The sequence below is a fragment of the Dermacentor andersoni genome, chromosome 1, assembly GCF_023375885.2.
Source record: "Dermacentor andersoni chromosome 1, qqDerAnde1_hic_scaffold, whole genome shotgun sequence".
NCBI classification, from domain to species: Eukaryota; Metazoa; Arthropoda; class Arachnida; order Ixodida; family Ixodidae; genus Dermacentor; species Dermacentor andersoni.
In genome coordinates, this window is record NC_092814.1 from 151450305 (window position 1) to 151467396 (window position 17092).

At 47.2% G+C, this 17092-nt stretch overlaps 1 protein-coding gene across 1 annotated transcript in view; it reads left to right on the forward strand.

Annotated features, from left to right (window-relative positions):
• Positions 1-2810: 2810 nt before the first annotated feature.
• Positions 2811-17092, forward strand: part of LOC126546213 (uncharacterized) — a 38927-nt gene continuing 24645 nt past the window's right edge. Inside the window, exons 1-3 of the mRNA XM_050194365.3 lie at positions 2811-2945; positions 4338-4511; positions 16705-16870. Of these exons, the coding sequence (XP_050050322.2) occupies positions 2811-2945; positions 4338-4511; positions 16705-16870 (475 nt within the window). The remainder of the gene's footprint in view (positions 2946-4337; positions 4512-16704; positions 16871-17092) is intronic.

A 17092-nucleotide genomic window follows, 5' to 3' on the forward strand; every position in this document is an offset into this window, starting at 1 on the left:
GATTTGTGGACGCGTTCTGAGTGCTGCTAAACTACTGTAAGGAACTAGGCAGCAGTATAAAAGGGGAAAGAGCCTGGCAGGGCTTAGTGAGGGTTGTGCCGTGCTTGCTGACTGAGCGGTTGACTTTCGGCGTAGTTCTAACGCTTGCCGGAAACGAGAACAAAATGTCAACTCTCCCGAAGTCACTTTGCAGTCTCCTGTGTGCACCTGAACGTGAGAACGAGGCCTTCTCTGTGCACTGCGCTCAAGAAACGCCAAAGGACGCCCGACTTCGGTTATGGGCATCATCGAGCGACATCCCTCCGGACAGCGGATGCAGTCCCCTGACCATCGGGATCTCCTTCCCCCGGCGGGGCGGTCTGTTACGTTTCGCCTACAACACGCGGTAATGCCGGCGCGGATGCAACGGACGCCGGGGCTTTGTTCAAAGCGGCGGACATTTTGGCCCGTTCAACGACGCCGCAACGCCTACCCGCCAAGCGTGTCCAGGCGTGTTTCAGTGCCACGTGTCTTCGTGTGTGCGTGTGTGTGTGTGTGCCCTCGCTTGTCAAAGCGCGGCAGCCGGGGAGCGGAGTTCCCCGAATGAGGGGCCTGGGGGTCTCTCGGCTCAACCGCTCGCGCCGTCGTGGGCCCCTGCTGCGCCGTCCCGTGACCTTCATCCCGTGACCTTCCCTCCTTCCTTTTTGGACCGCGACGCCGAGAGTATAAGAGCAGCTGCCCCCGGACGCCAGGGGAGAGGCTCCGATTTGTACTGTTGAGTTACGTGCTCTCCCGTCTCTCCACTTCGGTCGACCTGACCGGCCGCTCCTTTGCTATGTTAGAATAAATAAGTTGTTTTGTTACCAGTCTTCTCATGCTTTGCCGGGACCTTCGGATGCTTCCAGTGCCCCAGGCCGCCAGGCCAACGCTACCCTTGGGGCTTGCGACCCATTGGCAATAACGGGCGTCAGAACCGAGACCCCAACAACTCGTGCCAGCGGTACGATTCCAACACTGTCCATAGGGGATGTAGATATAATGGTTGAGAGGAAGTACTATAGGGAGAGAATGGGTAGAACACGGACGCAGTCACGAAACGAGTGAAGGACAGCCTTGCCACTCTTCGCTCGCAGCTGCCATTCTATGGCGTTACTCGAGGTCGCGGGTTCGATCCCTACTGCAGCAGCCGCATTACGACGGGCACGATATGAAAAAAAATTATGCGGATCCCACACAATGTGGCAATCGGTGTAAGCGAAGCTTTCTGTGCTGTTTGCTTTCATTGACGATAATTAGCGATGATGTTGACGGCGCATGTTTAATTTCTTCAGCGTTTGCGTTTAGTCCAATAATAAGTTTGTGATTTGCTGTTAAACGTTACTTTGCGTGCACCACTGCTGTTTGCGTAGTACACAGAACACAAAGGGACACGTATTTGCTTGAGCCGTTGTGCGTCATTAATCATAATCTCTGACAGGGTTAAGCATTCATTGTCTCACATGGCACATCGCATCGTGGCTGAAGTGTGAAACATTAATTGAACTATGGGGCTGTACGTGCCAAAACCACAACCGTGTTGTAAGGCGCACCGTAGTGGGAACTAACTGTAAGTTAACACTGAGTTAATTGGCATAATAGCAGGAGCCGATGAGAAGCACGTCCGCTCCCGTCGGCGACCGCAGCGCCACCCCGTAGTGGGAACTTCGGATTAATTTTGACCCTCTACTGTTCTTTAACATGTACCGAAATTTAAGTGCCCGAGCGTTTTTGTATTTCGCTCCCGTCGAAATGCGGCTGCCGTGGTCGGGATCTAACCAACGACCTCGAGCAGTGCCAAAGCCGCAAAGTGTTGCTTTGATTTGCGACTGCTTCCGTAGTGTCGCCTATAGCCTACGGTGCTTTAATGCGGCTTTGCGTCTGCAGGCCCTGCATCAGTTGTCCGCTTGAGAAATTTGCATTATGTTTAGTTTTCAGAAATAGCAGAAACGTACCGTACCTTGAACTTAAATTTATCAAGTTTGTCTGCAACTGCTGTCGTGTCTAGTTGTAGCGTTTACTTGTCTCTACCCTTTCCGTCCTCCCCTCGTGTATGCGAGCGAAGAATTGCGAGGCTGTTACTCACACCTTTTGTGACTGCATAGGTTCTACCCATTCTCTCTCTCCTGTCCCTACTTCCCCTTCACCATTGTATATATCTCCCCTCCGGACTGTTGCACGTTAGTACAAAAGTAAGCGCAGCAGCTTCTGCAATGCTCTTGGGGGGGGTCATGGATAATTACAGCAGTCATGAGGCTATTGTAGCGACGCCCAGGGAACTCCAGAGGGCATTGTGATGACCCTCGATGGAAAGGTCCAAACGAGTTTCTCGCGTTGCCTTTCCTCTCTGACACGCTCCTGCCATGTATATGCACGTTGAACCATTCCCCGACGCGGCGTGCAAAACAGCCGCAGCAGTGGAAAAGGGAGACGTTTTCGCAACTCGCCAGTCTAGGATGGATGCTATGAGCGTCCCCTTTGGAACGGGGCGGTGGGTCTTCTGCACCGCCGCCTACAGTGACGTCACACGTCACGTGCGCGACAGCATTTATTTTTTCGTTTGCTTGACTTGCGACCAGTGTTTTCCGGGCGCGTCCTCGCGCGCAGGCTCGTTTGCTTTGGTCCACGTGCGACCTGTTAGTTTATTAACTTAATGCAAATGGCATTGGAGTGTCTACGAGCGATACTGCTGATGTTCAGGCACCCATTCTTACAAGACACTTGCAGGACTTAAAACATGACGATAGCATCTGGTCTGGCTGCTTAAAATCGAACGACGAGCTGAAATAGCTAGAATGAGCACTGGCTGCTGCCATCGTGCAATTGGCGGTTCGTTCGTCACGAAGAAAGTCGGGCGAATGCACTCATCGGTGAAGGTGATTAGTACCGCTGTCAAGGGGGCACTTTCCATCGCGGACTACCTCGATCCGGTTAGAACTAACTGTGCGCTGCATGCAACACAGTCATTCTCAATTGCATATTTGACTTGGACTGTCCTTTTCCCAAATATGATTTAAACGTTTGATTCGGATTGACCTCAATCGATAATCAAAGTAGGGAAACCTGAAGGCCGTGAACGCTTGTGTTTTAGAGGCTGAATGTTCGCACTAGTTGCGGTTGTCTCGCTGTGCCAGCTTGAGTGGATTGCTCGAATAATTTGGGCACAGGTAGTGTTAATGATACCGCGTAGAGCGGTGTAAACTTGTTTGCTTATCCCTTATAATTTTCGTGCTATAGAAACGAAGGAATTTCACATTTCTATCTAAACCAAATGCATGCTTCTGTCTTGACGGGTAAATCGGCGACATAATTATTGAAGCAGCTTTTGTTTTTTACCGCTGCAACTGGGTTAACTTTGGAAAATCAATTACTGGAACAGAGATCTGCCGACTCTGCGTGAACGGTGAACCAGTCGTTGAACCAGTCGGTGAACCAGTCGTGAACCAATCGAGTACACGTTGCAACGGACAGAAAAATTCAATTTGAGCTCTACAGAGGATGCACTTAACCATGCCACAACAATATGAATACAGGCCGAAGCTGTTTAGCGGCCGCGCACAAGAGTAATAATAATAATAATAAAAAGAAAAGGCAGTGAGATCGTTCTACACGAAATGACTTCATGCAAGTACCTTCTAGAAATAGGCGCCTCTTTTGTGTATCGCGGCGCGGTAATCAAAAGTTAGTGCTTCTCCTCATCTGATGGTAAGCACAAATACACAGGGACGAATAGCCGCGGGCATCGAGGCACCCTATGAAAGGGCTTTGAACAACGCCATTTAGGAGAACTTACACAAACAATGAACAGCAATAAATAAATAAATAAATAAACTGCCGCTCACGTGACGTGTGACGTCGCTGAAGGTGGCGTCTCGGAAGCCGCGCCCTAGAGGGGGCGAGTTGTGAAAACAGCGTCTCCCAGGGGAAAAGTCGAAGGAAGAGGCAAAGAAAGCGTCGCTTTAAAAACTTCGCTTTAACCCCCCCCCCCCCTTCCTGCTTTTCATGTGGCTACGGAGTCGCGCCCGCCCCAACTGAACGTGCTGCAGATGTATTTGTGTGTGTGTGGCGGGGGGGATTGTACCAAGAAAATTTTGCTGCTAGATAGGTTTACATTTTTGTTGTCACAAATAACGGTGTACATAGGTGTTTAGACAGGTCCTTTATACAAAGTCTTCTTCGCCGTGTAATTTGAGGGGCATCCTTCGAGCTTTGACTGTCTATTACGAGCCAGTCTTTTTACTCGCCGAAGCCAGACCGTCGGTCTCTGCCGCGTGCAGTTTACATCTAAATTCTGCTTGCCGCGCTCCGTTTTTCTCGCGCAGATGCCGCAGCGCTTCACCGGGGGGCTGTGCAAGTTCCTATTCCACCACCTCGAGCGGGCCACGTTCGGCAGGCGCCTGCGATGGGTGGACCGAGCGTCGGGCGTGTTCAAGCTGTACTGGAGACACGGCAACGGGTGGTCTGAATCTCCCGAGGACGACTTTGCCGTGTTCATGGTGGCTTCACCTCACCTGATTAACGCTCCCCTTTTTTTATTTTGCCCGCATCTTGCAGTGCTCATAAGTACTCGCAGGCTTGGTGGCTAGTCGGCAGTGGATTTAAATTGCATGATTAATGATTAAGCTGGCCTTCACAGCGCCTGAAATATGATACGGCGTCAAAGGATCTATTTTTTCTCAAAGGGGCATTGAAACACTTTTAAACACGGTAAGGGAAAATTGGTATGTTTTCAGAGCGAGCCGTTTTAAAGAAACCGGTGGAAGCTGCGACATTGCAACGAGTCGGCATGTGGATCTTGCTTGTCCACGCGGGAGCAAGAAGAGATAAACCAACTGCTTGCACTGTTGAAAAGAAATTATTTGGACTAACGCTGAAATGTAGGTTCACATGCGCTAAACATGTGCTGCAAGTTGAAAATAACAAGGAAAGCAGCATAACACAACGGGTATTGGAGTGCCCCGTTGTGCCCATTTTTGCCCAAAAGGAACAATGAGTGAGTGAAATAACTTTATTTCGGTTCAGAGAAGACGCAGTGCTCTAAATTACCAGACATAGATACCGATAGAATCGTGCTATATATTAGTGAGTGTTCCCCAGTACGTTCGATGACAACACAAAGAAAGTTGAAAAACTGTAGGACGAAGTGCCCAGTCATTCCTTTATGTGAAGGCTGCATATTTGAACATGAACGCGCAATATAGTGGCATGCATATGCCGGCACATTAAACAAAACAACCAGCAAACATATAGGAGAGGGGACGAAAGATGAGTGTGGGAAAAAAAAATAAGAAGAGCGCACGATTGCATTTACGCGTTCGTCGTTTGGTATGAATACATCAAAAGTATATAAGGTGTTTGATGTATTTGAATACATCAAAAGTATATAGGAATACATAAGGACACATTATAGATCGCTTACTATTTCCTGCGGCTTTAGAAGCTCGCAGTTTTTATATTATTTTTTAAACTTCGCCCTATGCTACGTTAGCGCTATGACGTTACAGCAGGCTTTGTCGCCACCTCTGTCAAACCTCGAAAGGTTATGCATAAGCGCAGCGTGGAAAGAATAGAGAAACGATAGGCCAGAGCTCTGCTATCAGCACCGCCTCAGCCGAGAGGAACCAAGGATTTTATAGGGGAATGGGGAAAGTAACCATAAAGACGTCTTGGATAAATAGAAAACCATATCGCACTGATTGAACCGTGTTACTCAGGTTTCAAGAAAATGTGTTTCGGGGATATCCTCCTGACTCGGAGCTTCACTTCGTATATTCTCACCACTCGACTTCGTGTGTTTTCGCAAAACGCATTCTCTCACTGTGTGCCTCGTTCGGGATCGCCTTCCAACATTTATGCAGCGTTTGCCAACTCTCTGGTACGCCTCCGCGAGGTTCAACCCAACATCGATGTACTTTCCACCCCACTTCAGGAACTACTCGACATCCTCACTTCAAGTCTTCCTCCGCATTGCCAAGAGTACGCTCTGTCCTTACACAGGCCATGCTGGAATATAATCACGCCCAGCTTCCTTCACGCTAGGCAAGCTACCTTTATGTACCGCCTGGCGCGTGGCTGTCTGCCGATTGGCTACCAGCGCTTCACAGTCATCCCGATTCGAGGGCTGTGCCCTTTCTGTGGAGGTCGCAAGGACACAGTCCATATATTTCGCAGTGTCTGCTTTTCACAGCTCTCTTCCAACGGATAGCTAGTCTATTTGGCCTCCCAGTTGCTCCATTCCAAACTGTTCGCTTCTTGCACCCGTTGCCTAAGCAGGCGACCAACGAGTTCGTGCTTCTTCTTGTCGAGTGTTCATAACAAGTTTGGTTAGCACGCTGTGATGCAGTTTTCGGGGGAGGGCGCCGGGTCTTCACAAAGTGCTTGAAAAAGCACGTAAAGAAGTCCGGTTCCATCTCACCCGGGAGCAGCATCACTTAGGCGAGAAGTCTCTCGAACTGCATGTGGGCTCGCCCTGCCGTGATGTTTGACGAGTCAGGTGGAAAGCTTTCCATTAAGGTATGATGCATGCGCCTTAGGTTGCTCGACTTGGCCGTGTGTGCCAGTCGATGCACGTGTCGTTGTAAGTCTGCTGAAAGAATGCAAAAGGTATAATTGCTTCGAGCAAGTTCATACAAACCAGTTCTTGAAGCAGGTGAAATTGGCAACAGCTATGTCGCTGAAAAAGTCACTGTGATCTATAGAAACAGTTCATTATTTACTGTTCCAAGTTTTCTGCTGCTTGATGTGCCGAGTTCTGTTACCCACATCCGTATGTATCATTGTGCTCAGGAATAGCTTAAAAAAACAAATGCGTGCTACCCCCTCCCCTCGCCTTCCGTATTCACAGGTTGGCAGGTATGCCGATGCAACCGAAAACTATGGAAGGCTTGACACGGGACAGCGCCGTTCAACCCATGAAAGATGTCTCCGCTTGTGTTCTTGGTTGGGCTCGCACTTTATTATTTGTGAACTGGCGGAATGACCCCTACTAAGGCCGCGCGTCCGTTGACTGTAGCTCCAGCTGCTGTTCTCATTGTTGTTGATGCAGCCTTTCATACGGCTAATAATGCTTTGGAACATATCCCACCCCACCCTGACTGACCGATCGACCGACCGACATGCTCATCATGCTCATTATGCGACCCTGCTTTTATGACCAAGTAACTATGCTCGGACAGAAGAAGACGAACCGCAGGAAACGGTGAGGAGGCCGTTTCCCATATGACTGCTGCGGCAGTTACTCGAGGTTCATAACTTTCAACACTGGCATCACTAGCTATGGGGAAGCACTAAAATTGACTCCAAAGGCAGGACTCTTGCCTCCTTTGCTGCCGACCATGATTTGTGCTGTGTGAATGACGGCAGCCCTACATTTCTGCGAGGCACGACCTATACGAGCTGCTTGGACTTAACTTTGGTGTCACGGCGCTTTGCCTCGAGCGTCCAATGGTTTACGGACATTGAAACACATGGAAGCGACCATATTCCAACATACATAAAGATTAGAGGAGTTGAGCAACGCTCCTCTACTGTCTTGCGTACAGTTGATTGGTCAAAGTTTAAGAATGATATGGATGACACATGTCGGGAAGGCCTTTCACACACTATCGAAGAAGCAATCGCAGAGGCATTGAAAACATCCATCTGCTCGCTTACAAGGTCAGCAAGGCGAACAGACTTGGACATGGAACTGGAGAAGCTGCGTGCGGCACGCCGACAGACGGAGGAGGTATCGGCGCACGAAGTCCGTCTTGGATCTGAGGGCTTCACGACGCATACAAAAGAAAGTCCAGCGTCGCATGAATAAATTGGAAAATAAGCAATAGAAAACTTTCTGTCAGTCGCTTGATCCCAGAAAATCGCTCTCGCACATATGGAGAACGGTTAGGAGTATTCGCTCATCTCCGCATCAAAGGAAGCCCTTTGCTGCTCTGGCCCTCTGCCAACTCCGCTCGGAACTTCAAGTGGCTGAAGAGTTCTGTGCACGGGTTGCTGGGTCCGTGGCAATTAATACTGACGCAGCATTAAATGACATCCCTGAGTCACGTGTACCAGATATGAACGTGCTATTTTCACTTGAAAAGCTCGATGCTGCGTTGGCGACCTACAGGAGTTCTTCGTCACCAGGACCTGATGGCATCACGTATGCTCCCCTATGCCACCTTGGACATGACGCACGAGATGAGCTGCTCAACTACTACAATGAGTCTTGGCAGAACGGCGCCGTTCCTAAACAATGGAAATCGAGCCGCTTGATCCCCATTCTGAAACCTGGAAAGTCTCCACTTGAGATCTCATCATATCGTCCGATTGCGCTTTCGAGCTGCGTCGGCAAAGTGATGGAAAGAATGATTCTTGTTCGCTTGGAATGGTACCTAGAACGATTCAACATCTATCCGGACGCCATGACAGGCTTTCGTCGAGGTCGCTCGTCCATCGACAACGTCATTGACATCGTAACATGGGTCCAAAATCAAAAAAGCCTCAAGCGCCTGTCTGCAGCACTTTTCCTAGATATAAAAGGAGCATATGACAACGTCTCCCATGAGGCCATACTAAACTCACTTGAGGCTGTTGGAGTTGGTGGCCGGATATATGAATGGATTCGGGACTATTTGACTGAGAGGCGCTTTTTCTTGCAGACCGAAGATGGCCCAACTTCGGACCATTACACCTGCCGTGGTGTGCCGCAGGGTGGTGTTGAGCCCTATTTTGTTCAACCTCGTCCTGGTAGGACTATCGGAGTACCTACCACAGACATTTCGTGTCTCAATATACGCCGACGACATTTGCATCTGGGCCTCTGCGGTGACTTGCCCTCAGCTAAGAGCCAGGCTTCAGCGGGCGGCAACCATGACGGCGTCTTATCTTCGAGAACAATGCCTCAGTGTGTCTACTGAAAAGTGCGGATTACTTGGTTTTACGCGCAAACAAATGTCATTGTATCCTGTTTCCATCAATGGTCAAGCTGTATCCTATGTTAAGACGCATCGCTTTCTGGGCGTCATCATTGACCGCAATCTCTCATGGAGCCCTCACTGCGTCTATCTGAAGAAGAAGTTAGTCGCCATTGCTCAGGTCTTAAAATTTCTCTGCGAGAAAAACTGGGGTACACCAGTACATCCTATGATGCAGCTGTACAGGGTATTGTTTCTTGGACTCCTACGTTACAGTCTACCAGTCTTGTCAAATGCGTGCAAGACAAACTTTCGCGCCTTGGAGAGCATACAAGGTCAAGCCCTACGCACGTGTTTAGGGCTGCCTCGGTGCACCTCAACATCAGCAACAATTGCCATCGCGGGAGACCATATGATCCAGACACACGTAGCTGTCGACTCTCTCAGAGCGCATATTCGCCATCTGTCAAAGATCCCCGACCATCATTTGGCCTCCCTACCAGCCGAGAGACCTCAAGCGACCTTCTCACGAGTGATTAGCTGTCATCAAGAGTGCATACCGACATTTTTTACACCGGCGGTGAAGCCTTCATCTCCCCTGTGGTGCCTGCGACGGCCTCAAATGAATTTTGCTATTCTTGGAATTACAAAATAGTCCAATCATCCAGCGCCGGCTCTGAAGCAACTTACGCTCCTATTACTGCACCAGACGTATAATGACTGCATTCATATATCTACCGATGATTCGACCTCATCTACCAGCTCAACTGCCGTGTTCGTCGTTCCAGCTAGGCAGGTTACAGTTAGATTCAAATTGTCCCACATGACTACATCTACGTCGGCAGAACTTGCAGCTCTCTATGCCGCTGTGACGTACATCACCGAAGAGCCAACAGAGAAGTGGTTCGTATTTTGTGATTCTAAGGCAGCTCTTCACAGTATAAAATCTGCGTTACATCACAGAACTTACGAGCAGATGATATCTAACATCAGGGAAGTGCACCACCAAGCTCTGGAAAGAGGACGCCACATTATATTTCAATGGATTCCTGCTCACTGTGGCATCGTCGGCAACAACCTAGCTGACAAGGCTGCCCGGTGTACCTATGAAGATGCCAAGACGCGTCCAACACCTTTGGCGAGGTCGGACGCTGCCAGGGAACTTCGCCTACTTGCACGCAAGAAGTCACAAGATCTGTGGATTTCAAGTGCCTTCAATTGCAGATTACGCAAACTGGACCCCACGCTAAGGCTACAACTACCATCTAGCCTATCCCGCGGCGAAACAACCTTGCTGTGCGCTTGTGGCTGGGAGCTAGTGGCGTTCCCGAACGCATACTCCTACCGTATGGGAATGGCCGAGAGCCCGATGTGCGACTCCTGTGGGCGCGAGGAAACCATCGAGCACCTATTGTGTAGTACCTGCCCTCGCTACGATGTCCAACGCCTCTCTCTGCGGGCAACTTTACACCGACTGGACTCGAGACCGTTCACCGAGTCAAAGATACTCGGACCGTGGCCACACCCGTCACTGGCTCGAAAAGCGATTCGTGCACTAGTGCAGTACTTGAAGTGTACCGGTTTAAGATACCGTCTTAGTGTCCTTGTGTATGGTGTCCCTCCTACACGTACTCAGTGCTTACTCTCTCCCTTTCTTCCTCTTTCTATTCCCCTTTCCCCCCAGTGTAGGGTAGCAAACCGGATGCTGTTTTGGTTGACCTCCCTGCCTTTCTTATCCCTGTTTTCTCTCTCTTGGATAAATGTGCTCTCAGGCGTCAAGCTCTTAGTGTGCAGCCTGCTCACTATGCGACCCTACTTTGATGACCAAATAATTATGCTCGAACAGTATAAGACGAACCGTGGGGAACAGCGAGAAGACCACTCCCCATATAACTGCTGCAGGAGTTATGCCAAGTTCATAGCTTTCAGCACTCGCAGGCGTCAAATTTCAGTGAATTTTTCTACACTTGCTTCGGAAACATTTCTGTTCAAGGTATTTTACCTACGGAACTTTACTCTCGCTCCGGGTGTGCCATGGCATGGTACATGTACATCCGATGCGCCTCACGTCTTGCTTGCGCGTTTGCTTTTTGCTGCGGGCAACGTAGAGCAAACCATATAATTACGCGTGCGTTAAAATTAACCGTCCTGGGCCATTTTAGTGTCGTAGAGGAAATTAACTTGCACGAACGAGCACGCACGGACCCCATATGTCGTAGCGCTGGTACCGTTTACTCGGCCACATTTCTAGTTTTGTAAAGCAAACAAATAATGCAACATGTCTTCCCAGATTGCATTAGTTCAAGACAATAAATTCTAAACTCGAAAATGGTTTTTAAAAAAAGAAAGATTTTAACATACCGCTAATTTCCTGACATGCCCAACATTGATCGCTTCTCGTGGATTTTTATCACCCCGAGGGAAAATATTTTTGCCCTAAATTTAAACGCATGTCACGGCAACAGGCTGACAATATTTAAAAACCGTGCTCCCTTCAGACTGGGAGAAAGAAAATCTGGACTTTAGTCGGCATTGCGCAATGCTCAGTTTTAGTGTTTTTCTCGCGTCATATCATAGCGGTGATCAATGCTAACCCGCAGATTTTGCAAAATCCGCGTAATGCGCTTCTTCATATTTTTCGTGAAGACAAATTTGTTGCATCCAAAACTGAGATTGATTTTATTGTCCTTGGCACTCAATCAGCAAAATGTAACCATTTTCATCAAAATTAAAAAAATGATCACCGGACCCAACTAAGATGTTCCCTCCAAGCTTCTCCAAGCAATTGTTTATATGAGTCGCGGTGAAAGCACTGCAATAGGCGACCGCCCCATGAAGGTTCGGAAGTGCCGATCCGGTTTGCTTTTTCGTTATCATATATAAGCTCCCTGATTTTCGCTTAGTGAATAAAACGGTGCGTGTTGGAAATGCGACACATTCTTTGGGTCATACTGGGCGCTTTGCGGTATAGGTAGGTTCCTGTGTCGCCTCATTTTGGGCCTCTTCAGTAAAAATAAAATTCAAGTGTCCGGTGGTGAGATTGCACCTCTGACTCCCGCGAGCCCACCAGCGCGAAGCTCTAACCGTTAGACCACGATTTTTCTTTATTTTTTCTTTATTGCCGGTCCTCGACATACTGCACATCCAAGCAATCATATAACAGGCGCACGCACAAATAATGTTATTAAATGAATGACAATATGTACATTATGTGCGTCCGCCGCACTAGCGTGCCGCTGTAATTTAAAATTCCTTTAGTATAGTGAGAGATTCAACCCTTTTTAGCAACTCGGGAAAACACTGTTGTTCTTTGAGTAACTCGATAAACCGTCCCATACATTCCCGAAAGTACATGCGCGCTAATTGCGCATTCGGGTCATAATGGTACAGCCCGCCATTCTTGAGCGCCATAAGTAGTGGCGGCCCGCAAGGATGATGAAACCGTATAGGGAAACCCAGGATCATTATTTATTGCCAAATACCTGATGTCATGTGCATCTATTGGAAGTTCTTTTTTTAGATTATGGGAAAGACTTCTCCGTAATAGACACACTTCCAACAGTGAATAAAAACGTGGTCAATATCTCGATCCCGTATTTTTTTTTTTTGCAAATAAGACAATGAGCGCCCCAAGGTGCACGCTTTGTCTGTCATGCCAACTATAGCTCTATCAGACGACGGGCATTTGTGTCACGTAAAATAGCACGATCGAGAGCACGTGCGCGCGCGCCAGTTTCCATTCGACCACGGACGCTGTCTGTGTCCGTGGACCACGGTGACCACGAAATGCAGAACTAACTGAAGACAATTCGTCACGAATTATCCAGGAACTGGTACCCAAAGAAGTTTATTAACAAAATGGAAGCTCGTGTCCTCCATCCAAAGCCGTCTCAGGGCAAGTCGTTCACGAAACGCGCTGGCGTCCCATATGTGCCTGGCGTCAGCGAAGCTCTTAGCCGCGTATTCTCAAGATACGATCTAGCTAAGAAATCAGCTTGTTAACGTAAAGGATCGGCTTGGAAGCAAGAATTACCCCGGTGTCATCTACAAGGTACATGCGCAGACTGCAGCTGTAGTTACATGGGCGAAACCGGCAAATTTTATTTGTTTATTTGTAAAATACCTTACAAGGCCCCTACATGGGGATTGAGTAAGGGGGGCATACAATCACGTACATACAATCCAGTAACAACAATAATAAAAGAAAACAGCAGCCAATGCACAGCCTAAGACTCAGAGAAACATTAGCTACATAAAGCTGCATATGATTACAATAAAAAGGAACAATATAAGTTTGTAACAAACGTATAACAGTGCAAGAGAAAGGTAGAAAAAATAACACAGAACAGTGAGTGTGATATTAATGGTAAACAAGGGTTAAGCGAGTTCAGTGAGTGCTTGAATTTTTCGCGGTCAGTTTCCGCAACTATGTTGTCGGGAAGGTTGTTCCAGAGCCGAATGGCACGTGGGATTGCAGACCAGTTAAATGCTTCTGTTTTATCATAGATACGCGTGAAGCTATGATGATTGTATAATCTGTGCGACGTGTGCGATGACGTTTCTAGGTGTAGGTAACGTTTGTTAGTGTGGTGGGCGTATTTATGAAATAATGACAAAAGGGCTATGTCGCGACGATTAGCAGCTGAAGGGAAAGGTGAATCTTTATTTGAGTTACGCTAGAACGGTAGTCATAATTTCGGGAAATGAAACGTGCAGCTTATTTTGGATTGATTCCAGCATGGTAATTAAGTAATATTGGTGGGGAGACCAGACTGGAGCGGCGAACTCAAGTCGAGGGTGAACGAATGTTTGAAATGCCAGCTTGCGGATAAGTGGAGGTGAGTTTCGAAGGTTACGTCGCAGGTAACCCAGTGATCGAGAAGCACTGGCACAGATGGTGGTAATGTGAGAAGTCTAGGAGAGGTTTTTTGAAAGATTTACGCCTAGATATTCAAATTATGAGGTCCGAGATAATGGGACATTTTTAATACAGTAAGAATAGTCCAAGTTAGTGCGTTTGCGGGTGAAGGACATCACTTTACATTTTGATGAATTTAAAGTCATTAGCCAGGTGTCACACCAATTAATAATTTGGTTAAGATCATTTTGGAGGATCAGGTGGTCATCGGAGGTGTTAATGGAACGATAGATAATGCAGTCGTCAGCGAAAATGCGCATGCATGATGATAAGTTATTGGGTATGTCATTAATGTATATCAGAAATAGTAAGGGACCAAGAACGCTTCCTTGTGGTACACCGGATGAAACATCTGAAAGGGGCGAGGAGAAGCTGTTAGCGAAAGTAAACTGCTGTCTGTTAGAAAGAAAATTTCGAAGCCAGGATAGAGTTAGTGAATCAAGTTTTAATAATGATAATTTCAAAAACAGGCGACAATGAGCTACGCGGTCAGAAGCTTTAGAAAAATCTAGAAAGATGATGTCACTTTGAAGGTTTGAGTCCATGTTAAAATGTAAATCTGTCGTAACTTCAAGCAGTTGCGTTTCGCACGACAAACCTCTCCTGAAACCATGTTGATTATGAAAAAAAGAAGTTGTTCGACTCTAGATGTTGGTAAACATGAGATGCAATAATATGTTCCATCATTTTACAGCATATGCACGTTAGTGATATCGGTCGGTAGTTCTCAACTAGTTTTTGTCAGCGTCTTTGAAGATGAGTATGACTTTGGCTGTTTTCCAGTCTTGGGGTATCTGACCTGTCATTAAAGATTGATGAAAAATGTGAAATAAAAACTTGCTAGATACTGATACTGTATTTTTTAGTAATTTAGAATTAATATTGTCAATACCTGCTGTAGACGAAACTTTCCAGTCATTAATAAGCTTAACAATACCATCAATAGTAATGTCAATAGGTTGCATGTACCGGTAATCTAGGTCTGCAACAATGGGCAAATTAGTAATACTTTCTTTCATGAATACGGATGAGAAAAATTTATTAAAGACTTGAGCGCGCTCACTGTTAGGAGTAGGAATGTTGTTTTCTTTATTGTGTAACGAGATGTCATTAGTATTGCGTTCAGGAGATAAAATTTGCCAGAACTTTCTGGGATTAGATTTGAGTAGTGAAGGAAGGTCGTGGGAAAAATATTTATTTTTGGCTACATTGAGAGCGGAGCAGTAAGAACTTAAACAGTTAAGATACGTTTCCCAAGCTGACGGGGTGCCGGTTCGTTTTGCAGTTCTGTAAGAACGTTTCTTTTGGTTTCTGAGTAGATGAAGGGACTTAGTGAACCACGGTTCGTTTTTGTCTTCAGTTATTCTGATTAAAGGAATGTTCTGCTAAACCAATGCGCATAACTTATCTCTGAACATGACCCAGTTATCATGAACAGACCTAGTGTGGAACGAAGGTAGAAAATGATGTTCAAGAAATGATTCTAGCTCAATGATGATTACTTCGTAATTTCCCTTGTTGTAGTCACGAACTGTCTTACTTAAGACACCTGTAAATGGTAATGGGATACTGATGGATACATTCAGTAATCTGTGGTCACTGAAACCATCCGAGCATGTTACTTGTTCTATAGTTTCTGGGGCGTTAGTTAGTATAAGATCTAAGACGTTAGAGCCACGGGTAGGTTCTTTAATGATCTGGAACAGATTATAATCTAATGTTAGGCTAATGAATTCTGATGAAAAACTGCATGATGACAAGTTTGGCCAATCAATGAGAGGAAGATTAAAGTCGCCAATAAGGTATGTGAACTCAGTTGGACAGAGCTGGGTGGCTTTAGTAATCCTGTTGCGCAGTTCATCAACGAAGCAATGACTATAATTTGGAGGGCGGTAACAAACGCCTATTAAAACTTTAGCAGAACGGCAGCGGCATGCGGCCCAGACAATCTCCAGACCTGAAGATGTGTCAATAATGTACGATGCGATAGTCTTTTTAATATTTTAATTCACGAGAAGGTTAAAAGAGCACCAACGGGACGTCCCCAAGAAGAAAAAAAAACCTCAAACGCCCTTGCCGAACACGCCGATAAACGCAGTCACCGCATCGATTGGGAAAACGCTGCTGTAATAGCTAAGGAAAAGAATCCGATGACGCGAACTCTTCTTAGAATCTTTATTTATTCAAACTACGGACAAATAGTATCAACAGGACTGATGGAAATCTGCCTGCCAACTACACCCGCTCTCTACGTCACATTTTGGCATAAAAACGACTTGCGGCTCTTGCCCGCTTTTAGGGTGATCGAGGAACCCGTACGGGTCCCGAAACGTCTCTGTGTTATTTTCACCTTGGCATGGTTAGTGACCGCAATTTCTTCATCATCATGTTACCGGACCAGGCGAACTTTCGTCGAACTCTTGACGACACTGTCTGTCCCGTTTTTCATGAGCCGGAGCGTGCCAGTTTCTCCCATTCTGGCCTTGTGGCAGCTAGCGCCTCGAGATGCTTCTGCACAGCCTTTGTAATCGGCCCACATTTACCAGTCCTTTCCTCGTAGCAGACAATGCTGCAAAGATGTCGCTACCGCTTTGGGTATAGCCCCAGGTCGTACCGGAACAGGCTGTAACGTTTCTTCGCAGTAGTAAAAACAAAACTCGTCATGCCGTCGCCGCCATTCGTACATTCAGTCGGTATTGCTAGAGGCTCGCGTCACACACACAATTGCTTTCTTTACCCAAACACGTTGGTCCATCTGGTAATTCTTTGGTGAACCCAAAACCGTCTTGGATGGCCCGGCTACCTGCAAAACGCTCCGCATAACATCGATTCCCGGAGTGCGTGGGATCTGCATAATATTTGTTTTGTTTTTCGCAGGCCTGGCACCAGCAGAAAGTTCGGCCGAGAACCTGCAACATTATTCAGGCGAAGCAGCGTTTCCGCGCTGCCATGAACAAGATGAGCCTGACCATTCTGCAGCGCTGGAGAAGGTGGTCGCCCAAGAAAAATTTCCAGTTCAGAAAATTTCCCAAAGAAGACCTTGGTACGGCGCGCAAGTCTAGTTTTGTCAATAGGGGAGTGTTTAGCGTCGTGATCGTGCTGTACAAAGCCGTGCACACCAAAAATGGGGAAATTATATTGTCACGTTGCAGCAGCAAAAACCGTGAATCACGCAAGTAACTCTTTAATAGGCGAACCTGTGCCCACAAACGCAAATGAAAGTACAACGATAGCGGCGAGCACAGTCGGCGATCGTCGAAATCTG